This window comes from Hypanus sabinus, chromosome 16 (genome assembly GCF_030144855.1).
Source record: "Hypanus sabinus isolate sHypSab1 chromosome 16, sHypSab1.hap1, whole genome shotgun sequence".
Classification (NCBI taxonomy): domain Eukaryota; kingdom Metazoa; phylum Chordata; class Chondrichthyes; order Myliobatiformes; family Dasyatidae; genus Hypanus; species Hypanus sabinus.
In genome coordinates, this window is record NC_082721.1 from 37181311 (window position 1) to 37208256 (window position 26946).

The 26946-nt window shown below is 40.2% G+C and overlaps 1 protein-coding gene across 9 annotated transcripts in view; it reads left to right on the forward strand.

The window, feature by feature from the left end:
* Window positions 1–26946, forward strand: part of sema6bb (sema domain, transmembrane domain (TM), and cytoplasmic domain, (semaphorin) 6Bb) — a 617098-nt gene that overhangs the window by 410360 nt on the left and 179792 nt on the right. For all 9 annotated transcript variants that reach the window (XM_059991587.1, XM_059991586.1, XM_059991588.1 and 6 more), the window contains 2 exons: window positions 12763–12825; window positions 21052–21153. In XM_059991587.1, the coding sequence (XP_059847570.1) occupies window positions 12763–12825; window positions 21052–21153 (165 nt within the window). The remainder of the gene's footprint in view (window positions 1–12762; window positions 12826–21051; window positions 21154–26946) is intronic.

A 26946-nucleotide genomic window follows, 5' to 3' on the forward strand; every position in this document is an offset into this window, starting at 1 on the left:
TTTGTAATTTGGAAATATTTTATAATGTTTCAAGATTCAAGATAATGATTCAGTGATTCAGGATAAGATAGATATCCTCTGTGAGAATTTGGAAATGTTTAAGACAGAAATCCTCCGTGAGTTTTAAATCCCTTCTAAGAGTGTTGTTTGGATTTTAAATGGGTTTCTCTGTAGATTAATGAACTGTGTTTTAAGCCACGTTGTTAGCTGGAAGTATCCTCTCCTTGGTAGGGAGAGGGGTCTGACTGCTCAAATAGTGGGTATTGGCAGCTAAACTCACTGTGGAGAATAAACAGGGAAGTGACCTAGTCTTTGGGTTTATTGGGTTGTCACAATATAATCTGCCTTTAGTGAGGGTACTTGTGGCTATTTATATCTGACAGAGCTTAAGGTATTCGTTTAAGTTTAGAACTTCACAGTCAGCAAACATAATACCATCACATAAGTCTGCAATCAATAAACTGTACCAAGCAGGAAAGGTTGAATAGGCTGGGGCTGAGTTCTGTTGGAAAGGCAAAACTGATTAAGATCCTTAGGATTCGATAGGAGGGACACGGGAGATGTTTCCACTCCTGAGGAGAATGTAACCAGCCAGTTTAAATTCAAAATAGCTAGTAACAAATCCAGCAGAGAACTAAGCAGAAACCTTTTGGCCAGAGGGCGGTTGGATTCTTCTGCCTCGAGCATTTGGGGCAAATGGGATGAAATGTATTTAAGGAAAGCTCAATGAACACATAAGGAAGATTACTGCCGATAGTTTGGGATGAAGAATGATAGGAAGAAGCACAAGTGAGCATATACGCAGGTATGGGCAAGTTGGTTTGAAGGGCTTGTTTCTGTGCTGTGCATCATTTGTAGTTCTTAGTGACCGTCAACTTACAGCGCAAAAATTGACAATTTGACCCCAAGAGGCTGGACACATTGGTTTAAGAGGCTTGTTTGTGGGCTGTACATCATTTGTAGTTCTTAGTGACCGTCAACTTACAGCACAAAAATTGACAATTTGACCCCAAGAGGCTGTTTGGTCTTTGTTGCAGGACGTGGTGATGTTTCCACTAGTGCCTCAGAGAATGCTGTCTGAAGTTTAGGAGCTGCATAATGAGATAACAACCATTTTATCATCTCACTCTTTTGTATGCTGCCAGCAACTTAATTTTATACAATGTTGAATTTGTAAAGAAATATCTTTAATTAGAGACTGAATTTGTCCTCCTTTAGCAGTGCTGTCTATCTCTGGGGGTGCAAGGGCAACTTTACATCATTATTCAAATGCCAGAAAGTAAACACATTTGTGGCACATCCTTTAATGATGTAAAACAGAACAGCAGAATGTATTGTTGGACAAATAAAGCCTATATTCTGTTAACTGAAGCGCTGAATAGACCAATGGAGGCTGCAGCTGAAGATAACAAGTGACAATACTCATTAAAGCTTCTCATCTGCCTTTCTTTAGATAAATGTAAAAGATTTAAGTTGAACAATTCAAACATATCCAAGAATTATTAATATTCAGAGAGCGAAGGTAGCAAATTCTCCACTAACATTAGGCACTATCTTTATAGAATGCACGGCTGTAAAGCTCTATATGCAGCCATAGGATCAGAATGGTCTCACAGCATTTATCAGAGCATCATCACCGTTCAATATGGAGCAAAGCGAGGCCGAAAATGCAGAGCAGCTCTGTCAACTCTAAATTGGACGGAGCCCTTGATCACAAAAGTGATAGAGCTGTATCAGCATCAGTTCTGATGCAGCTGAAATGTTAACTCTCTCTTTCAGATCGCACGGATATACTTTGTACTTTTTGTTTTGTTTTCAGATTTGCAGCATTCAGTTTTTCGATTGGCAAGGCACGGTACTGGGGGTGGAAGATGAAGGGAAAACTTAAGATGCATTGCTCAGATATAAGCCTTTGAAATTATATCCCATGATTTCTTCGAATTTTACAATAGTGAAATACTTTACTATATATTCTGTTGATCAAAGGCTTATAGATAAAGTTTTTAAAAAATGTTTTTATTAAGCACTCTGAAATTGGCACAATAAAACCTAGCACTTACCATCTTGATAAGGTATATACATTCCCTGCATTTATAAAGCCAGAGGCTACGGAGCTGTTTCCTGAATCAGTGTGAATTCTAACTATTCACAGAACAGAGAGAACCATCCACAACAACTCCAAGCAAACTAGAGGGAACAGCACCAGCCAACATACAGGGGCCTTTTCCAACCTCATGTAGCCCCTGACTCCATTAGCCAGTAGTGCATCCTTCACACATTTAACCGTCTGTAGAAATTCAACACTGTCTGACACTTGTTCAACCTGGCATGCAACTTAAAATGTTAACCCATGAAATTACAGCAGAACCAGTTAAAGTCAGAGTCGATTTTATTGTCATATGCATAAGTGCCTTGAAAAACAAAGCATCAAAGGCATTAGATATTCTGCATTCATAAGAAGGGTCTTCGCCAGAAACGTCGACTGTTTATTACTCTCCATGGATGTTGCCAGATCTGCTTGTGATCTTCCAGCATTTTTGTGTGTTACATCTATTTATTCGTTCATTGCTTTCCAATTTTCTCCCCTCCTGTCCCAATCGTATGGATGGGTTTTAGATCAACAGGTCCTCAACCATAACTGATGTCCTACTGTGAGGCATGTAGAGACGTTAGCTGGCTATTCAACATGGAACACAGCTCTTCTGCACCCAGCATTCACATGTACATTACCTAATAGATTTTTCAGATAGAAACTAATGCAAGAACTCACTGTTTTAAGCCCCTGCTAAGCTGAGGACATGTGTAGAATTCTCTACTGCCTTGCACTGGAGATAAGCCATCTCAACAATGGAAATAGATTAGAACTTGAGACATTAAGAGCAATATGGTTATCTATTTGAAAAGCTGTTCATGCATTTTTATTGATGACATAGGTAATGCATGTCAAGTCATCAATAAAATACACAATGTTTGGAAAGAAGCCAGTTTATTAACAATCTTATAATGGACCTCCATTTAACTGACGGAGCATTTGTATTGTGGTAATGAGTCAAAAAACTATTGTTAAAACAAATTAAGTTGTGTTATTCAGCATTGACTATAGTTGCCAGACGGTCCATTTAATCAATGATAATGCTGCTTGCTGTGTATTATTGCAATATCACATCATGCTACAGACTTCACCAACATTGTCAAAATGACGTGACCATTATTTTGGGAAACTCTTTGTACTCTTAGGGCCAAGATGTGACTTCCATAATGTGCACATGTCCTCTTTGTTGTGAATCACCCGGACATCTTATTGGTTACTTTAAGTAGTATGAGGTGAACTTTTACAAGTCATGGATGTTCCGCTTCAAGCTAACTTTCTTTTTATTTAATTAACTTGTAAAGTGTGAACGCCATCAGCAAAGCCAGCATCAAATGGCCATTCCAACCTTCATAACCCACTATAGTCCTATCACAATGTTGGCTGGGAGCTCCAGGATTTAGACCCTAGAGCAATGAAGGAAATGCATTATAATTCCATACTAGACTGGTATGCCCCTGATAACCACATGTTACTAGGTAGTTATTTCCCTAACCCATGATTTTTACCACAAGGAAGGACAAAGACACAATCACATGGGGACACCACATGTTTAACATTGCACTTTAAGTCAGAAGGTGGAGAGCACCAGGCATAAAACTAGAGGCTGGTTGCTGTGGAAAACTGAATGGATGTTCGGGGTTGTCCCCCATCTCCAGTTTCCACAGTGAGCAAACACCTAGCCTAGGCAGCAGTGTCTTTCCTGGGCAATTGGAAGAACATATTCACTTACTCCATGTTGTGCAGTTATAACAGAAATCCAGACCGGATGACCTGCTTTGAAGTGGCCAGCTGAGGTGTAACTCAGACAGATATCTGGTGGAACAAAGTTGGAGACTTGAGAAGATATAAGATCATCAATCGCTGTTTTTGAAGAAATACAAAAGTTGATGTGCAGTAGCTGTGTTCACGGCAGAACACCAGCAACAAATCTGGAGTAGAGCTGTTTGCAACAAATTAAAATTAAAATAAATTAATGTAGAGTCATTCTCTTTAATACCAATCATTACTGCCAAGATCTGCTCTGAGTTTTGTGGATGGGGCACTCTACTGGGATAGTGGTGGAGAAAGTTGTGGTAAGTTAGGAGTGGATCAAGTGGATTGCATTGTCCTGGGTAATGTGAAACTTTGTGGAGATTGTTGGAATTCCACTCATTCAGGCAAGTAGAGAGAATTCCATCAGTTTTGTGACTTGTGTTCCACTATTATTAGAGAGTGAGGATGAGTCATTTGTATAATATATTTTCACTTGCAGGCAGGTTCCCCACTAGTGCTATTTAAATGGTACCCACAATTACTTAAGTGTAATTAATGAATGATTTCTTCTCACCATTGCTATGATTCTCCAAATGATGATCGTTCTATATATGGTTGAAATTATAACTGGGCACATCAAGAGATGTGGCAAGTTTTGAAGTATTTCTCATTCAATTCAAGACAACTGCATGCACCATTTTCTTTCAGACAGCATCCAGTAATAGGTATTCTCCTTGTAATGTAGCATTACATGGAGAATGAGCAGAGAGTATGCAGAATCAAGGCTGCCAAGGTAATAGCTGATGTTGTTCAGGGACCTTATGAGAAGTAATATGTTAAATATTTGTGCGTTTATAAGAGCCTTCTCTCTAGAACAAGACAGCTGTTGTTAGGAGATCACCTGGCTTCACTGAAATTGCATGTGTTCCCATAATCCCATAAGACATGAGAGGAAATTAGGCCATTTGGCCCTTCGAGACTGCTCTACCACTCCGTCATGGCTGATTTATTATCCCCCTCAACCCCTTTCTCCTGCCTTCTCCCTGTACCTTTGATGTCCTTACTAATCAAGAACCTATCAGCCTCTGCATTCTCCCTATGGAGCAATTAAAGCCAGCCTCCTACTCTTTCCAAAGAATTTCAAGACAATGGAACATGTAATTCAAATCTAAGCCACAGGCTTTTGAAACTTAGCCTTCCTCTCACATGTCCTCTATGTTCCCATCTTACAAGGTTCTGTAGAAGGACCCACTTCACTTTTGGGGAGAGGGGTTCCATCGCAACTTTGATACTACACAGAAACAGAAGGAAGTATTTCATTCACTGTGCAGTTAAGGGCAACAGATGATATTTCTCAATAACTGCATGATGTTTTTACTCTGTAGCCTTCTGCTTTGTGAGTTGCATTTGTACCACTACTACATCTAGTGTTGAAAGAATTTGGTGCACAACCCAAGCCTTTTTGCACTATTTGTATATATTGAGAGCTGTGCTGTGATATTTTCATCACTATACTGTTCTCAGGACTCAAGGTCCTGAGTTATGGAGAGAGATTGGTCAAACTAGGTTTACTCTCTAGAGTGCTTGAGACTAAACAATGAAATTACAAAGCTATATAAAATCATTAGGGGCACAGAAGAGGCAAATGCATGCAAGGAAAAGGAATCAAAAATTTAAAGGGCATAACTTTGTTAGGGGGCAAATATTTAAATAGAACCTGAGGGTCAACTTCTTCTTATAGAGGGTGGTACCTATATAGAGTGAGCATCTAGAAGAGCTGGATGAGGCAGGTGCAATAATGATATTGAAAAGACATTTGGACAGGCACTTGGGTGGGAAAGGTTTACAGCAATATTTCCTTTTCCATCTATGTGCCAGTCCAAATGTCCTGACCAAAGGCAGGTAAATGAGACTAGTTTAGAGGGGCACCTTGGTCAGTACGGACAAGTTGGACCAAAGCATCTGCTTCTGTGACACGGACTAGAATATCTAGAGCCTACAGCATAATCTTCAGTTGGTCTGTAACACCAGGAGTCATTGCTGCTCCTCCAGCTCAGAGCTTTCACGATCCAAGAGGGCTGAGTTCTAGATCACTGGAATACTAAGAATGTCTACTACTACCCAGTACTACAGCAGAACTTACAAAGCAACCAACTGATGTTACACAAAAGTTGACCCTCAGGCTCCTTATAAATCTGAATTTTAGCATTCATGTGGTTGAAGGCTGCAATGGAATCTATTTGGCTTTAAACTCTGCCTCATGCACACATGTGCCTGCTAGGATTAGGCTAATTCTATGCTGGTTAGGATGGGCTGCCAATCTCTGTGTGAAACCTTGTGTCAAGTTAGTGCTAGAATCCTCAATGCTTTTTACTTCTGAACTCAGATTTTTTTTTCTTGTATGTGCACCAGGGACTATAATGTATACATAGCAAGCTTTTATTTAGAAGCTGTTCAAAATCCTTTGCATCTGAACTGTTTTACAACCTCATCAGTCTCAATGCTCCCAGCCGAAGTTTAATCTGCTGTTTTCTTGCCTGAGAGCTTGGCTGAAGACCACCGACATCTCACTGTGGGGAAACCCAGCCACTGTCTCGTGCACTAACTTCCACCCAAAGTCAGCACCTGAGCTGATGGCTGCGAATAAGATATTCAGTAGAGATTTAACTCCACCATCACACTGTCTTTTTGGTCTTCCTTGAGTAACTCCCACATTCCTGTTCCTGAAGAGAGAAAGGCTCATGTCTGGGGTTGCGCTTAGTGGAGCAGAGAGGCAAAGATAAAATGCGTGTTCACAATGTATGTAGCTTGTAAGTTGTTTCATAAGGAGAGGAGGCGGTGGGAACTGAGAAGAAAGTACATTAGCATTGAGGATCTCATCCCCATCACTGGCCATGACATTAGCAATAGGGGTCCTAGTCATCCTGAGCACTGGGGAGATTAGGACATTAAGACATGCAGATATGTCTTTCTGCTCTGGTGGCTATTACCTCTTCCAGATGTACATCCCTCTGTCCTGGAAAACAGAGGGAAGCTTGCAAGGAAGTGTATTGGGATTGTCACAGTGGATAACTTAGCACTGTACAACAATGAGGCATGGCTATGACGGTTATGGCAGAGCTAAGTGTGAGGATAAAGTGCTGCACATTGAGTCTGAGAACTGATTGATAGAGATGGTTAGTGGGTGAGTAGGGGAGACAAGGTGACCAGTGTCTGGGAATATGTAATCTGTGAGCTCATTGAACTTGCTGGGTCAGGACATTTGATTCATAGGAATTTAACTCATGGTGGTGGTGACTTGCAAATAAACTTTCCCACTGTCCTGACAAACATACATTCTTGACACCTCCAGAAACATTAAGGACCCTCATCATCCAAGACATCCCCCTTCGCACTGATGTCATCAGGGAGGAGGCACAGGAGCCTGAAAATGCACAGTTATGAATGCTAAGTCACCATTCTGCATTATTTTTTTTATTGTAACATATAGTATTTTTAATGACTTGCTGTTAGGGATAATAAACCTGACTCTGAATGCTGAACAGGACATTCCTCCTGTACAACTGTGGCTAAATTCTGAAAGCATTGAAGGGACTAAGCGGTAGCATCTCAACATGTTGCCTGCATCGGAATCAATCAGATGAATCACGTAGCTGTTCAGTTTCACCTCCATGTGGCTGTTGTTGAATTGCATCAAGCTGAACCGGGGCGAAAAGCAACCAGAGTCATTCACCATATGAGCTGCTTGTGTCCAAAATATTCCTTCTTTGCCTTCTTTCTTTCTACTTTCCTCTTCTTCCTTGATTTTGTATTCCTCTACATTGCCATTGACTGTGGAACTAGCAAATAATCTAACGATAATTTTACACACCCATTATGAAAGATGGAAAGAAAATAGATTGGCACAGTTCATGCAATCAAGAGATTGTGAGGTTAGTAGAAGAGAAAGAGGTTAATTTCTCTAATAAGTGGTGAAGCAGGAAGAGGTTTTCTTGGAATGGAAACATGTTTATTCCAGAAGAACAATTATTCCATTTTGTCTGCCAACGTTGCACACTTAAGGGGTCGCTGAAGTTGTATTGTTCCTGATACTGGAGAGATTGGTGCTAAACCTGAGCAGGTCTCTTGATTATAATACAGTAGTCAAAAGGGGGAGAAGCATTTTGAGATTCCACTTTTCCAGTCACTTTATAATTTTGCAATTTGGGTGTTTTTGTTTCATTGGTGGGTAAAGAGAGGACTGATCTGTGATGCCTTCTGTGTTTGAAGAGCTTGTTGATGCTTTTCTTACCTAGAAATTCATTGGAAGTCAATAGAATCAATTTCAGTGGCAGAATACAACACACTGTGGTGTGTTTACAGCCTCGGAATAAGAATGCCGTTCTTGGAAACCATCTATACATATTGAAAAATAGCTACTTAGATGAGGCACTGGAGGATGACTATCAGCTAGACTATTGATCATTCCTCTGTCAAACATCTTCAGAGGCTGACAGAATCAGCAAAGAGAAAGATGGAAAAATGGTGCTCTACTAGTGGCAGTCACCACCTCCCTTTCATCTAGGGTTAAAACCCCAGCCTTAACACAACCTTGATCTCAGTTTGGAACCAAAGATTTCCTGCATTAATAAGTCAGAGTAATTGCTGATTGACTTCTATCTGTCATTTATGACTGAATTGGTGTAACTAATGAATATTTGATTGTTGCAGAAAAGAGCAGGCACTAGCTTTCGATGTTACTGGAGCATCTGCACCATAGTATTATTTATGGTATTAATAATCAGGTTATGCCCAATAAAATATCACTGATTATAAATCTTTTTAATCTCATCTTGCTAGTAAATACCTGAGTTAAATCTTCGGCCAGAAAATGCTGAAGTTGTATAAACCAATATCTAATCTGAACTGAGTTAAGCTTTAAGGAGTTGGGTGATGATATTGAAGGTCATACACAAATGCAATGCTTCCTTACAATAAAGGCTTTATTGGTAGAGGACTAGCATGTGGGACTGTGGGTATTTTGTGCGTATCATTTATCCACCTTTGGAGAGACAGATAAAAGGTTGCACAACCTGCTCCCTAAGCAATTTGTACCACGTACACTTTGAACGATTAATTCTGACAGTGTCAGGAATTAGAAAATATTCTAATATACAGGAGCCCACTTCATTAAATTTGTTAAATTCAAACTATCGAAGTTCAAAGTAAATTTATTTTCAAAGTACATTAATGTTATTATATACTACCTTGAGCTTCATTTGCTTGCAGGCATTTATGTGAGAAAATACAATAGAATTTATAAAAATAAAACTATACATAAAGACTGACCAACAATAAGCAAAAGAAGACGAAGTGTGCAAATAAAAGAGAATAATACTGACAACATGAGTTACAAAGAGTCTTCGAAAGTAAATCTGTAGGACATAGATTCAGTTCAGAGCAGTGATGATTGAAGTTATTTACACCATTTCAGGAGCTTGTTGTTTGTAGGGTATTAACTGTTCCTGAACCTGGTAGTATGGGATCTAAGGCTTCTCTTCATCCTGCTCAATGGCCTGGATGGTGAACACTTGGATGATTGCTGCCTTCTTGTTGCAGTACTCTACTCTATCTGTGTTCAGTGATGGGGAGGGCTTTGCCTGTGATAGACTGGGCTCTATCCATCACTTTCTGTAGTCTTGGGCATTGGTGTTTCAATAGCAGGCCATGATGGAACCAGTTAGGACACTCTCCACTGTGCATCAATATGTTTAAAAAAAAAGATCTTTGGTGCCGTGCTGAATCTATGCAAATGTCGATAAAAATAGAGGCCCTGCCATGCCGCCTTTGTAATGAGACTTGCTCGTTGGTCCCAAAACAGATCTTCTGATATGTTATCACCAAGGATATTAAAGCAACTGACCCTCTGAAACACTAATCTGATGACACAACTGCTGCTGCCACAACCACAGCTGGTGATGAGGAGGTGTATAAAAGTGAGATAAATTGGCTGGTTAAGTGCTGTTGCAACAACATAAGAACATAAGAAATAGGAGCAGGAATGGGGCATCTGGCTCATCAAGCTTGCTCCACCATTCAGTAAGATCATGGCTGATCTGGCCATGGACTCATCTCCACCTATCTGCCTTTTCCCCATAACCTTTAATTCCCCTAGTATGCAAAAATCTATCCAACCTTGTCTTAAATATATTTACCTATGTAGCCTCCACTGCTTCATTGGGCAGAGGATTCCACAGATTCACCACTCTCTGGGAAAAGTAGTTCCTCCTCATCTCTGTCCTAAATCTACTCCCCCAAATCCTGAGACTATGTCCACTAGTTCTAGTCTCACCTACCAGTGGAAACAACTTTCCTGCCTCTATCCTATCTATCCCTTTCATAATTTTATATGTTTCTATAAGATCTTCTCTCATTCTTCTGAATTCCAGCGAGTACAGTTCCAGGCAATTCAATCTCTCCTCATGTTCTAACTCCCTCATCTCTGGAATCAACCTGGTGAATCTCCTCTGTACTTCCTCCAAAGCCAGTATATCCTTCTACAAGTAAGGAGACCAGAACCGCTCTCAGTACTCCAGTTGTGCCCTCACCAGTACCCTGTACAGTTGTAGCATAACCTCCCTGCTCTTAAATTCAGTCCCTCTAGCATTGGCCAACGTTCCATTTGCCCTCTGAATAGCCTGCTACAGCTGCAAACCAACCTTTTGTGATCCATGCACAAACACTCCCAAGTTCTTCTGCACAGCAGCATGCTGCAATTTGTATTTTACCACTTAAATAATAAACTGCTCTTTCATTTTCCCTTCCAAAGTAGTTGACCTCATATTTACCAACATTGTACTCCATCTGCCAGACCCTTGCCCATTTACTTAACCAATCTATATGTCTCTGCAAACTCCCTGTATCTTCTGCACAGTTTGCTTTTCCACTCCATTTATTATCATCAGCAATCTTAGATACACTACACTCAGCCCCCTCTTCCAGAGCGACAAAAACGTTGCACTCAATGTCAATAAGACCAAGGAATGATCATGGACTTCTGGAAGGGTGACTCTGGAGAACACACAGCAGTTCTCACCTAAGGATCAGCAGAAGAAAAGGTGAGCAACTTCATGTTCCTGGGTCTTGACATCTCCAAATATCTATCCCTGGTCAACATTTTGGTACACTTATGAAAAAGGCATGCCTGCAGCCTTCTCCTTAATTTGATTAGCGATTTGAAGACACTTGGTATGTCACCAAGGACCAGCAAATGTCTAGAGATGTACTATGGAGAGCATTCTAACTGCTTGCATCACTGTCTGGTATGGAGGCACTCATGCACAGGATCAGAAAAAGGTGTTGAAGACTGAAAACTCAGCCAGCTCCATCTATAGCATGAACCTCACACCATCAAGGACATCTTCGAAAGGAGATGCCATCAAAAGGTGGCATCCATCATGAAATGATCTTCACCATCCGGAACATGCCCTCTTCACATTACTGGCATCAAGTTGGAGGCACAGGAGAATGAAGACGCACACTTACAGCTTTTTCCCCTCAGTTAACAAATTTCTGAACTGCCCATGAACACTCCCTCACTATTTTGCTTTTTGAAGTATTTATTTTAATATATTCATTGTAATTTATAGTTATTTGCACTGTACTGCTGCTACAAAGTGCCAATTTTCACAGCATACAGTAATCTTGATTCTAATTCTGTTCCACCTCTGCTCCCTTCACGAGGACTGGCTCATGGAGCTCGGGCTTCTTCCTCCTGTAGCCAATAATCAGTTCTTCGGTTTTGCTGACGCTGAGTGAAATGTTGTCATTGTGTGCCTCAGCCAGATTTTCAATCTCTCTCCTATGTGGCAATTCATTACCACCTTTCAGCCAATAATAGTGGTGTTGTCAGAATGCTTCAAAGTGGCATCAGAGCTGGTACTTAGTCACACAATCGTAGGTATCGTGTAAGTAAAGCAGAGGGCTAAGCACAGAGCACCTGTGGTGCACCTGAGTTGATGGTGAATTTGGAGAAGATGTCATTGCCAGTCTTTACTAACTGGGGTATCTAGTTGCACAGGGTGATAATGAAGCCCAAATCTTGGAGCTTAGTGGTAAGTTTTCAGGGGACGATAGTGTTGAATGCTCAGCTGTAGTCAATGAAGAGCTTCCTGATGTATGCATCTTCATTGTTCAGGAGTACCAGAGGTGAAAAGGTAAATTACGTGAACTGTATACAGTACTTAATTTATGTATATACCTGATTTTTGTAAGCAATCTAATTTGATTGTTCACTCACCCTCATTTCTCCAGTTCTTTAGACGTCACAATCAGATGAAAAAGAACATTTTTTTAGAAGAGTTCAATCACCCGTACTTAATTTGAGAGGGCATGTTTCTGAAGTTTCCAGTGCCTCTGCCAATATGTCATACCACATGGAGAAAATAAAAACAAACCAAAACTTGCCATTAAATCTATCAACTCTGCCTCCACCCCCCCCATAAAGTTTTACAAGCTGCTCTAATCCTGTACAAGCCATCTGCTTTGCCCAACTGCTCAAACTATCTGCCCATCTGAATTTGCATAAATCATACAGGCTCTCCCTTCACCCAAGCAGTCAACCCAGTCTATCCATTTTGTGTAATCCAGTGAGGAAAGGAAGGTTCTGCAGGCTGCTTTATTAACTTAAAATATGGAATCCATGTGAATTCAACAAGATCTGCAATGACCATTCTTCAGTTCATCACATTTTCTCTCACGATCTACTTGACCCATATTTTACTGACAAGTCTTAGAAACTTATTTTAGTTTTCTCCAAGACATCTGAAAATTTGCAGCACAGGCAAAGAACACAGGAAATTCATTTTTTTCCCACTGAAGAAGAATCTTTTCCATGCAAACTCTTACTAACATCTGTTATGGCTTTTCTTATTCCACAGAAACTGACATGGCGATCGAATCAACATGACATTGATATCTGCAGAATGAAAGGCAAAAATGAGGTACAGTTTAAAACAAATTGGCATTATTTTAAGTTCAGCAACTGTGTCACATTATGCCTGAAGGCTAGTATCTTCCATTTTTATTATCTTTGAATTGTTTTGTCAAACATGATTTATTAGCTGTCTGTGCAATTGGTATTTGCAATTAATTATTTCTAGTTCGCTGATCAAAACAGAGCCATCTGAAAATTCAGTAAATTCAATCTTCTAATTCTATTACATATTCTTCTGTATTCATGTGACCTCACACTGAATGGCAACTAAGAAGTGAGACTGCATTAACAATTTGATGTCTCCACATAGTACAAACAAAATAAAAACTCATGTTTGGTACTAATGGAAGGCTAAGATGCATCAGGGCATTACATGTATAATAGCTAACAGCTTTGCATTAGATGTCCATTACTATTGTTCCCATATCTACAAACCCCGCCGCCCGCCCCATTATTGGATTATGATCTTTTATGTTTTGTTGTAGGAGCTTCTTCTGGATATTTCCCTCATACACTTTATCAGAAAATGAAATAGAATGCTGCCTCTATATTCAGAGGTACAAATACCCTAAAGAGAAGGTTGAGATTATATGTTATTGAGGAATGGCTTTGATAGGGTATGTAAAAGGAAATGCCCCTATTATTCAAAGACTGGGGGACATCTTGGGCAAAAACTGCAGAGAGAACATGAGGGAAAGCATTTATATGCAAAGGGTAGTTAGGGTCTGTGACTGCTGTCTTCAAGGAATAATATGATTCCTCAGGACTTTCAAGATAGAATTTGCTGGATATTTTGGGAATAATGTGAGGGAAGAGGACCAAATCCATTGCTCTATTAGGTAATGGCATTGATTCAGCTTACCTCCTATGCTGAAACAATTCTGTAGATACTTTGAAGGAGACTGAGGAATAGAAAGGTATAACAATTTATTTGAAACACATATATATTTCATATTATGATGTAACCACTGCCCTGAACAGAGTGAGGATAGTTAGGGTTGCCTAATCTCCCACTTGAAATTAAAAAGTGAAGACAAATTCCAGTGGACATTCACCAGAGCAATGAGCAGTAAAATGTATTTCCAGTAAAGGCCATTGAGTCATGAAATGAGAGAGCCTCCAAAGACAAGTTGATTGGCTTCTGCAATAAGAACATGAAGGAGATGGTCAGTGGGTAAGGGTTATGTTCAGACAATAAATTTATCATTTGGTTCAAATATGTAATCTGTAGCTACATTAATTTCTTGTGCGTTACACTGGGGAGTTGTGGTTCCTCACTATGTCATATAAAATGAGATGGAAATTGGGGAATGAAGCCAGCCCACTATTACATTCATTTCTTGAGCTAGATTTCCTTTATCCCAGCTACACTCACCCAGTAATCAAGGCTTCTAATCATTTTTTTAAAAATATAGTTTGGTTGCTTGGAAATGACAAGGTGCATACAGTTCCTGGGAGTTCTTCTCACTTCCCACTTTCCACTGTGTTCCAGGCACTAAAGCACGAGGAAACCTCACTCCTGTGTTGCTGCTGAGGGGTTCTCCTTGAAAAGAACACATTCAAGCTCTGGTAGTCGTTAATAGAAACAGAAACAGAACTAGAAATAACATTCACTGTAACCGGCTTCTTATCAAGGGAAAATCATGCAGCTGTAATGTGTAATAATGTGAGGTTTTTGTCTGTTAACAACAAGAGAGCTGAGTAGCTTGCCAATGTGCAATTAACTGCACATAACGTAGTAAGCCTGACCATGGATCTGAACGTAGCTGAACAGATTGCGAGTGGACTATATCCCTTCAGGAATTTAAAGATTTTAAACTAAACAATCTAAATGTTAGAAATAACACTGGTCGTGGAAAAAGTCTTATCTCAAATTTCTTTCCATGTACTATTTTAAGAATAGCCTTGCCTATTCATTACTGCAGTGCCCAGTAGATCATGTTGGATGAAGGTGAAGACAGTACTGTATCTGGTTATGGAGAGTGAGATGGGTTATGTTCACCGTGTTTCAGTAGGAGATGGCGATCACAACATTGTAAGATTTAAATCAGCCATAAAAACAGATTAATTCAAAGTAAAATAATTGCTTGAAGGCAGGCCAATTTCAATGGAATCAGTCTGGAAGCAAAATTAGAAGCAAAAGTAGAGTCAAAAGTTGTAACAGAACAGTAGCAGCCTTTAGGGAGGAGAATCATTGGCCGTAATTAATGCATGTATTTTTGCGATGCAAAGAAAGAACAAACAAATCCAGAGCTCCCCATATGACAAGAGAAATACACAGGGAAACAAATTACACACACAAGATGCTGGAGGAACTCAGCAGGCCAGGCAGCATCTATGGAAAATAGTACAGTCGATGTTTCAGGCCGACGCACTTCATCGGAACGGGAGTAAAAAAAGATGTGGAGTCGGAGTAAGAAGGTGGGGGAGGAGAGGAAGAGACACAGGATAACAGGTGTAACTGAGAGAAGGGAAGGGGTGAAGTAAAGAGCTGGGAGGTTGTTTGGTGAAAGAAGTATAGGGCTGGAGAAGGGAGAATCTGATAGGGGACAGAAGACCATGGAAGGAAGAGAAAGAGGAGGAAGACCAGAAGGAGGTGATAGGCAGTTAAGTGGATAAGGAGGGGAATTTAAATGTGAGAAAATGTTAGATGATAAATTATGGTAGGTAGAATGAGTAAAGACAAGATAGATACAGTTCTAAATGAGGTGCAGGAGCAAAGGAAGCTTGGGATAATTATGCTAAAATCAGTCAAGGTAGCTGGACAGTCTCAGATAGTGGATAATAAGGCATATCTGGCTCTGGTTTTTTTTAAAAGTACAAACACAGATTTAAAAAGCAAGGAAAGCATGCTGAACCTTTAGGAAACATTGACCTAGCTTCAGTTGAAGTATTATATTCATTTCTGGTCACTGCATTGTGGGAAGAATGCGAGGGTGTTTGAAAGAGTCCAGAAAGAAAACAATGCGCAAGATACAACAGGCATAGAGCTGGAGGAACATAGTGGATCAGGGAGCATGTCTAGAAAGAATTTCAGTTGGAAATCTTCCATCAGGATGCATGTATTCATGTTATTAGTTCCTGGGATGAGCGACTACAGTTTCAGGGTTAGATTATAGAAGCTGAGGCTGTTTTCTTTGAAAAAGGAAAAGCTGAGGGAAGATTTTAATACAAGTGTATAAATGATGAGAGGATTTCAGCAGAATAAATAATAGGAGCCTGTTCCCATTGGTAAAGTACCAGCAGCACCAAGATCAAATAAAATGGAACAGGATTATAAATACAAACAGTTCTGCAGATGCTGGAAATTCAGAGAGACACAACACAAAATGCTGAAAGAACTCAACAGGTTAGGCAGCATCAATGGAGAAAAATAAACAGTTGAAGTTTCAGGCCTAGACCCTTCATCGGGGCAGGAAAAGAAGGGAGAAGAAGCTGGGAGGTAATAGGGGGTAAAGTACTGAAGAAGAAGAAGAAGAAGAAGAAGAAGAAGAAGAAGAAGAAGAAGAAGAAGAAAGAATCCAATAGGAGAGGAGAGTTGAGCATGGGCAAAAAAAAAAAGCAGGAAGAGCACCAGAGAGAGGTGATAGCCAGGTGAGGAGAATAGAGCGGGTAAGAGAGGAGCCAGAATAGGAATGAAAAAAGTTAGAAGGGGGAGCGGGAAGAAATTACTGGAAGTTAGAAAATTCAATGTTCATGCCATTAGGTTGGACAATACTCAGGTGAGGTGTTGCTCCTCCAAACTAAAAGTGGCCTCATCATGGCAGTGGAGAAGGCCATAAATTGACATGCTGGAATGAGAAATGGGAAGGAAATTAAAATAGGAGGCCACCGGGAAATCCAGCCTGTTGTTGCAGACAGACCAAAGGTGCTCCATAAAGTGGTCGCCCAGTCTTTTTTGGGCCTCACCAATGCAGAGAATGCCACATTGGGTACAACAGATGACCTTGACAGAACTGCTGGTGAAGTGTTGCCTCACCTGGAAGGATTCTTTGTGGCCCTGAATGGTGGCAAGGGAGAAGTTGAAGGGACAGGTGTAGCAACTGTCCTGCTTGCAGGGATAAGTGTCAGGAGGGAGGGATGAATGCACAAGTAAGTCACAGAGAGAGAAATCCCTGAAGATAACAGGGTGTTGGAGGTGAGAGAAAGATGTGTTTGGTGGTAGGATCTCACTGAGGATAATGCAGGTTACAGAGAGTGCTTGCTGGATGCAGGGGCTCATGGACAGGTAGGTAAAGATGAGAAAAAGTCCATCCCTGTTACGACAGCAGGACAATGGGTTGACGGTAGACATCCAGGATATGGTGGAGATGCAGGTGAGAGCATCATTGATGATAGAGGAAGGGAAACTCCATTCTTTGAAGACATCTCAGATGTTTTCGTATGGAAAGCATCATCTACGAACGGTTGCTGTGGAGATGGAGGAACTAAGGAAGAGGAATAACCTTTTTGTAAATTCCAGGAAGGGAAGCCAGGATTGCTGTAAAAGTCAGTAGGTTTATAGAAGCTATTAGTGGATAGTTTGTCTCCAGAGATGAAAGCAGAGAGATTGAGAAAGGGGAGAGAGGTGAAAGAGATAGAACAGAATAAAGTATGACTTGAAGCAAAACCTTCCTCTCACGAGAGCAGGATTTCCCATCCTTGGGTCCACGGACCCTTTGGTTAATGGTAGGGCTCCATGGCATAAAAAGTTTTGGGATCCCCTGCAATGGAGATAGAACCTGGCAGTTTCTCTGGTAGAGACAGTATAAGAATGATGGGCTGAATGGCCTCCTTTGTTTTGTAATCATTCCATAATTCTTTGTAAGGATCTTAATATTGAATGTTAGATGATCATCTCACCATGATAGCATTGCTGCTGAGCTTTCTCATCTTATTTCATCAGGATTATTGGATAAAAATAAGGAACTGAAAGCTAGGCTGTTTTTTTTTAACTTCGTCTGAGTCTAGGGCTCGAACTGCTGGCCCGTCAGTTCAACTGACTCAGTGCATATTAGGAGTTGGCCTTCAGGTATTTGGGTTTGAATGGCTTGGTGCCACACCAAGTACTTTGCTTGCTCTTCCCCCAAGGCAACTCTATAATCCAAAGCAAAGAAGTCCTGTAAACAATGAGCCATCATAATACTTGTATCTATGTAACATATTTCACATTGAAATGTCTTAATGAGGTTTTACATAATTAATTGTTAAGTAGTCAAACAAAGCAATCAGTTTTAGCAGCAATGTCACATAGGAGCAGAATAATGAATAAGCATTAAGTCTGCTTTACGATGATAAGGTGATGAAATACTGACCAGGACAAAGGCCCAGCAGTTCCTCTAATGCAAGGTTTTTTGCACCTGACTAGAATGACCGTAGGTTTGGGCAGATGCCACATGTGAAGGATAGCACCTCTCATAAAGCTATACAACATCAAAACCTCAGCCTGACTTTGTGAGTTCAGGCTTAGAAGGAGAGAGGATCATCAAACTTCTCATCAATGTGAGCACTACCACAAGAGTCCAACTGACATGCAGAATTAACAACCTGTAAGATATTTACAGCGTAGCATAATTAAAATAAAATAGATTGCAGGCAGACTATTTCACTCTTAAATTTGTGTGTAGCAATTTAAATTTGGCTGTTTTTGTAGGAGTGCAGGCTTGTGTATTTCATGTTTTGGGAAGGACGTGCACAAATATGGATAATCTTAAATTACACATTCATTTGGTGATTATTGTAGAGAGTTTTCCCCACCTTGTTATCAATTTTAATTAAAGCCGAGTTCTGTACAGATCAGGACAATCATGGACTCCATTTGCCCACTGGCTTTCTGAGAGAGACTGATATGAAGACAGAGTGATCACTCCCTAATAAATGATATTAAGTAATTCTGAATTTCCAACAATGGTCTGCTGTCCTATACATCTAGCAAGATCATCCACACTCTAACCACCATCACCCACCAAATTCTCACACTAAAGGATATCATTAGTTAAAGTCATGGAATATAGCATGAAAACACGTCCTAAGGCCCAGCTTGTCCATGCCAACCATGGTGCCCACCAAGTCAGTACCATATGCTCATGTTTCCCATATCTATACGTTAAACCCTCACCTCTCTTTGGAATATGTGTTCATCCCTACCTCTGGCTTCCCTCGCACAGCTCACTTTACAACCAATATTTCACATAATGTTAGAAACTTGAATGCTTTTGATTAACCTTTATCATATCTCTCTTCTCCAGGAAGAAACTTCTTCAAAATCCTACTCTAAAGTTTACTTAACCAAGTTTTGTATCAGTTGCTTTGAGTCTACTGCTTAAAGGCAATGTTTTCAGAGCCTTGTGATTAAAAACAAAGCCCATCACAGTTGCTAGCCACTTTGCTCCTCAGTGTGCTATTCCCAGGATACTTCAGATAAACATAGATGAGGGAGGCAGTATTCAACTTGAGAATTAATACAATACACCTCTCAAAATGATACCACCCTAATATAAGTCATTATGGATATGAGGATGATTGACGTTTGAATATGATCAAAAAACTGGCAGATCTTTATTGTTTCTATGTCATGTACATTTCTGGGCTGCATTCCTGCCAGCTGAAATATATCAGGAGATATTCTCCTTTCTAGTAATCTGTAGTTAGGCTGAAACTGATCAAATGAAGAGAACTATGACATCAAAAAAAAAGTAGCACACAAGCATATTATATTGTATTCATGTCTTTTATCATTAATGAGTTTGGATATTCTTTGTCATTCCTCTTCTGGAGAGGACATAATGGGCGAAGCATTCCATATTATTGGATGGTGCTCACCATCTTAGTTCAGGGGGCTCCCGACCCTGGGTCCACAGACTCTCCCCTCACCCCCCCCGGTTAATGGTAGGAGTCCTTGGCATAAAAAAATGGTTGGGGTCCCTTGTCTTATGTAAATAAAAGCTGCAAAGCAAACTATTCGTAATCTTGCAAGAGAGATCAGACTACATTTATATTCCCAAGACTCTAAAGTGGGGTTTGAATCCACAGCTTTCTGACCCGATACGAGAACTATATCAACAGAGCATCGGCAGGTGGAGCACGATCTGACAGAGGAAAAGAATTGTCGATGATTTGGTTTAAAGCTGCCATCAGATCCTGCTTGACCATTAGTGTACATCTAGCAGATTATCTGCTGCTCCAGATTCCAGAATCTGCTAACTCTTGAGTCTTAAATGAGCATCGGCTGCAATGATTACCCACATAGGATGCATACAGTAGCTGTTACCCACTAACAGAATCATGCTGGAACTCATTAAAAATTGTTCATTAATGTTCCATAGTATAATCTGAATACCACTATTATGAAAGAAGGTAATTGGCCTGGCTGTGAAGAAAATGTTTGCCTATAGAGGACTGAGTGGAGTACAAAGTAATTCATTTTATATAAGACTCTTGGGAACCTTGTAAACAATGTGATGAGTCTTTGATCTACAGAATCAGATTTTTTTACATTCTTTCTCTCTTTATGTGTCTTGGTCATCCATCAGACTTCAACTACACTTTATATCTTAGAACCAAAGTCACCAACATTATTTTCCATACATATCTTAAAAGCAAACAGCTAAATCAACTTGTAGCTGAATTGCTCTGCTGTTTACAGGAACATTCAACTGTCTGTTTCTGTTTGAGGGGATCTCCTTTTTTATTGATTCTTGTCTGTGGTGACGAGTGGAGTAATTATTATTGTCAATTACTAGACCTTACACAAGAATGCTGCCTGAAAATTCAATTGCATAATGTTGTTCCTTCTCACGGCAATGTGATTGAAAATCGATCTTTCCAAGAGCAAATTACAATAATGACCATTCCCAGATCATTTCACATCACTCCAAAAATTCATCTGAACTTTCTCAAGCCCCCAGACTTCCAAGAGTCCTCCACAACTCCTAGCTTTACCCTGCTCCTCTTCCAATCGTTCAAGAATTCTGATGGAACCATTCCCGTCCCTCTGATTTTTTTTCTGATCCATTGTCCTCAAACAGCCACCAACCAGATTAACATATGACCACAAGCCTTGATCTTTACAGACCCCATCCCCTAAAATTAACCACATCTAAACTTAACAGACTCAACCCTCCATCTTTCCCCAATCCCAGATCCTGATCCATTCAATCTTCACTGTTACCTGAACCACAGATAACAATCCTTATGCATGTGTAAGGGGATTCTTATAAAAAGTGTTCTCATTTACTTTCTTCTCCATTCTCAGGCAGAATGTCGGAACTTTATCAAAGTTCTTCTGAAGAGAAATAACAGTGTGCTTTTCATCTGTGGGACGAATGCTTACAATCCAGTGTGTGCAAATTACACAGTAAGTGTCTCTGTTGGCTACTGTATCCCTGTATATCAGTTAATTTGTTGAGCCCAACTTAGCTATAAAAGCTTCCAAAAATTTGAAAATGAATAAAAAAAAGAATCAAAAACATGCCTTTAATCAAAATTTTTAAAAATGCAGAACTTCAACTAGCTGATTGCTCTGGAGAGAGTGTAGAGGAGATTCACCTGGACATTACCAGGTTGGAGCATTATGCTCTAGGGAGAGATTGGTTAGATGGGGGTTTATGGGTCTTCAGGCCCTTGTACGTCTTCCATGATGGTAGAAACAGGAAGAAGGTATATTACAGTTATAGAGGAAAACAGAGTATATGTGAATGTGTTTCAGGAGAGCGGTCTAAACACACAATGTTGGTTAAACCATGAGAGGCAACTGTATTACTTGGTAGCTCTTGATTCACTGGGACTGATTTGATTGCCATTCTGTGTCTTCAATATCTCTTGTCTGACCTGATTACCAATGTACGGTGTAACCAGCTAAAGTATTGCTGTATGGTAATACTCCTAGCCCTGATGATTCTCCTGGTAAGTGTTTAAAGTTACCTGTTTCTGTTATTTATGTGGTGCCTACAGAATTCTGACTTGTTGATCAAAATATTGGTTTGCAAACTGTTACTCAAAACGTGAATCATTTGGAAGTACCTATTACTGATTCACTGAGGAGCAGAAACATTTCACCATTTAGCCTCTCAATCTCCTTGACTTTGAACATGACAATGCAGATCAATAAATGTGCTTTAAATCAGCATTCAATATGCTGCTTGGTATTTTTTCCTCATTTCCTTTTCTGGATACCTGTAGTCTCCATGACAATGTAATTCACTCTGAGATGTTGACCCACTTGAATTCTGCTGCTCTCTCTGGTTTTGTTGCACTCTAGAGAAGAACATTTTCAATTTTAAAAACATTCTGTATTAAAATAATGTGGCAATTATATAAAATTTCGTAGCACAAAATTTGTAGAGATTGGCAGGTATGTTGCTGTGGGTAACACTGAGTCATGGCTGAAAGATTGTAGTTGGGAGCTGAACATCCAAGGATATGCTATATATCGAAGGGACAGACACATACACAGGGGCTGGGGTGACTCTGTTCATAAAAAATGAAATCAAATCATTAGAAGGAGGTGACGTGGGATTGGAAGTTGCAGAATCATTGTGGGTAAGGTTAATAAGCCACAAGGGTAATGAGAGCCTGACGAGAAGCTCTTGATCAGTAGTCGATCAGTAGTTGGTATGAGGCTATAAATTTCAACGGGAAATAGAAAAGGCATGTAATAAGGGCAATGTTATGATAGTCCTGAGGGATTTCAAAATGCAGGTAGTTTGGGAAAATCAGGTTGGAGCTGAATCCGAAAAGAGGGAAATTGTAGAATACCTATGAGATGGCTTTTTAGCAGAGCCTGTGGTTGGCACGCTAGGGGAAAGGCAATTCTGGATTGGATGTTGTGTAATAAATCAGATTTGATTACGGAGCCTAAGGTAAGCTTAAGGAACTTAAGGAGCTTAAGGAAAGGTAAGAAACCTTTAGGAGAAAGTGATCATAGTATGGTAGAATTCACCCTGCAATTTGAGAGGGAGAAGCTTAAGAGACTACTAGACAGGTATATGGAGGAATTTAAGGTGGGGGAGTTATATGGGAGGCAGGGTTTGAGGGTCAGCACAATATTGTGGGCTGAAGGGCCTGTAAAGTGCTGTACTATTCTATGTTCTATAAAGTCAGATGTATCAGTATTAGAGCAGAGTGAAGAGGATTACAGAGGCATGAAAGGAACCGGCCAAATTTGATTGGAAAGGAACACCAGCAGGGATAATAGCAGAATAGCAATGGCTAGTGGTTTTGGGGACAGTTCAGAAGGTGCAGGATATATACATCCCATGGATGAAGAATCCTAATAGGAGGATGAGGCGACCATGGGTGACAAGGGAAATCCGAGAGAGCGTAAAAGCAAAGGAAAAAATATGGAAAAAATTAGTGAGGAGTTGGAGAATTGGGAAGCTTAAACAAAACAGAAGGCAACTAAAAAAAACATAAGCAGAGAATAGATGAAAATAAAAGTAATTTAGCCAAAAATATTGAAGAGGATACCAAAAGTTTTTTAGATAAATAAAGATTAAAAGAGGGGTGAGAGTGGATATTGGTCTACTAGAAGAAGACGCAGGAGAGGTAATAATGGGAGACAAAGAAATGGTAATGAACTTTATTTTCCATCAGTCTTCGCTGGGGAAGACACTAGTAGTATTCCAGAAATTCAAGAGTCTCTGGGGCAGGAACAAGAGTTGTTGCTATTACTAAAGAGCAATGCTTAGGAAGTTTATAGGTTTGAAGGTAGATAAGTCACCTGGACCAGATTGACTACAACCCTAGGTTCTGAAAGGAGTAGCTGAAGTGACTGCAGAGGCATTAGTAATGATATTTCAAGTATCACTAGATTCTGTAATGGTTCTGGAAAAGTCACGCCACTTTAAAAAGTGAGGGACCAGAAGAAAATAAATTAGTCTGACTTCAATGGTTGGGAAGATATTGGAGTCCATTTTTAAGGAAAAAGTTTAGGGGTATCTGGAGGCACATGATAAAACAGGCCAAAGACACCATGGTAAACACAAAGTACACTGCAGATGCTGTGGTCAAATCAAGACGTACATTGAATTCTCCAACTTCCGGTAATTCCCTCCCTCTCCCTTCCCCCATCCCACCTTCACTCTGTCTCCTCTTCCAGCTGCCTAAAACCACTCATGACTCTGCCTTCTTATACTACACATAGTGCTTTCCCCTTAGATTCCTTCTTCGCCTCTCTTGCCTATCCCCTCCCTGCTTCCCCTCCCCCACCCCTTGAGCTTTCCTCTGATTGGTTTTCACCTGGCACATTCCACCCTCCCCCCCACCTTCTTTATAGGGCCCCTGCCCCCCAAAACGTTGACTGCTCCTTTCAACGGATGCTCCCCGACCTGCTGAGTTCATCCAGCCTTTTTGTATGTCAAAGACACCATGGTATCCTTAAAGGAAAATCTTGCCTGATAGATCTGTTGGAATTCTTTGTGGAAGTATTAAGCAGAATAGACAAAGGGAAGTCAGTTGGTGCTGTTTACTTGGATTCTCAGAAGGTCTTTGACAAGGTGCCACACAAGAGGCTGCTTAACAAGGGAAGAGTGCTTAATATTACTAGTGTGGATAGAAGAGTGGCTGATTGGCAGGAGGCAAAGAGTCGAAATAAAGGAAGCCTATTCTGGTTGGCTGCTACTGAAAGTGATGTTCCACAGGGGTCAGTATTGGGACTGCCTCTTTTTACTTTATATGTCAGTGGTTTAGATGATGGAGTTGATGGCTTTGTGCTCAAGTTTGCAGATGATACAAAGATGTGCGGAGGCACAAGTAGCACTGAGGAAGCAGGGAGTTCACAGAGGGAATTGGACAGTTTGGAAGAATGGGAAAAGTAAGTGGCAGATAGAATATAATGTAGAATGTGTATAATCATGCACTTTGGTAGAAGGAATAAAGGTGTAAACTATTTTCTAAATGGGGACAAAATTCAAAAATCCAAGGTGCAAAGGGACTTGGGAGTCCTTGTGCAAAGTTCAGTAATGGTTAACTTGCAGCTTGGGTCAGTGGTCAGGAGGCAGATGTAAAATTAGCCTTCAATTTGGGGGGGGGATCTAGCAAGGATGTGACGCTAAGGCTTTATAAGGCAAGGGTCAGACTGCACTCAGAGTTTTGTGAGCCACTTTGCAGCCCTTATCTAAGAAAAAATGTGCTAGCATTGGAGAGAGTCCAGAGGAAGTTCACAAGAATTATCAGATTCAGATTCAGTTTACTGTCAACTATAAACCACAAATACAATGCAGTTAAAAAATGAGACAACATTCTCCGGAATGATATCACGAAAAAGCACAAAACAAACCACACAAGAAAACCACATAACGTTTGGAAATCCCCAATCCAGGAATTCCAATTATTCCAAGAATTAAAGGATTAACATATGAGGCCTGTATTCACTGGAGTCTGGAAGAATGAAGGGATCTTACTGGATCTTGTGGAATATTGAAAGGCCTAGACAGAGTGGATTCGGAGAGGATGTTTCTCATGGGACTGATTCCAGGAGCAAAGGGCACAACCTCAAAATAGAAGAATGGCCATTTAGGACAGAGATGAGGAGGAATTTCTTTTGTCAGAGGGTGGTCAGTCAGCATAATTCATTGCCGTGGACAGGTGTGGAGGCCAGGTCATTGAGCATGTTTAAAGCAGAAGTTGGTGGCTTCTTGGTTAGTCATGTTGTCAAAGGTTATGGGGAGAAGGAGGGAGAATAGGGTTGAGAGGGAGTATAAATCAGCCATAATGCAATGGCAGAGCTGACTCAATGGACTGAGTGGCCTAATTCTGCTCCAATGTCTTATGATCTTACGGTCATATTTTAATATAATATTGCCTGTGATGCACTTACTCCCACAGCCAAGGGTTTTGACAAGGTATTAAGTATGGAGACTAAGTAGTCAGATTTCTATGATCAGCTAATTTACAATTCTATTTTTATCTCATGCAGAAAATAATTGAATCATTAGATTTCAGCCTCACTGTTGAGCAGACTAATATTTATTCCAGTGTTTATCTTCTCCAACTTACTTCAATATCCAAAGGTGTTTCCATTTCCTTCTGTTTTAATTCCTCCTATACTGTTCATGAATGGCACTGTGCAACACATGGATCTCTTCATGTGACGGAATTGGAATTGCTCCATCCCAGAAACTTTGTTTGAAACATTTTGCTCCACATTGAGAAAAAGTCATCAACGAGAGCAGCATGCTGATTTAGTTCTCCAGCTAGATGACCTATATGTCAATGATAATTAACCTGATTTTCAATCTGCTATTTCAGCCATTAACTCTGGGAAGCATCAGAGCCTGCATTGTTCAAATTCCACCAAGATTTGGTGTTTTTATTGTACATTTGTGTTCCCTCAGTACAGTATTACTGAGTATTACATTACTGGGTATTACTGGGTATTACTGGGTATTACATTACTTGATGGCTCTTGATTCATTGGGATTAATTTGATTGCTCTGTCGTTCTGCTTCTTCAAACTCTTGTGTCTGGCATGATCAACAATGTATGTTTTAACCAGCTAAAAATATTACAGCATGAGTGTAAAAGGAATCATTTTAAAAATATAAATAAATATAACAAGCCCTTTATGTATTTGTTTTACAATCATTGTGGCCAAATAACTTGGGTAGTACACAAACAAATTTCTGAAAAGCAGAGCTGTGAACAAGGATCTGTGCCATACCCCGTGAGTATCTCGTGACTGTCACATGACCATGATGTAATTGAGTCTCTGCTGGGCATGATGTGATGGTCTTGTGATGGTGGAGTGATGTAATTTTCCCGCCAGTAAGAGGTCATGTGATGGCCTGTTTCAACAGGTATAAAAGGAGAATGCTTTGCTGTGACGCAGGTCAGTTCATGGCTTAATTCGTCAGTGACTCCATTATGCTGTTTATTCATCCCATGACACAGTTTTGTTTTAAAGTGGAGTTTCACTTTCTGCCTCAAGTCTCAAAGGTTATTGCTGGCAGTTTCACTACAATACTGTCAGTCTAGTCCAGTCGGAGAGTGAAGAATTTATTGAAGTGCAGAAAACCCGAAGGAGCGAGAAAAGTTGGTGTTGTCAGCGGTAAAAAAGGTTCGACCTTATTTAATCTTCTTTCAAGGAATTAGTAAACTGCGTCCAAGATAGCTCCTGCATTGCTACAAGAGCAGAAAGAGCTGGATGCAG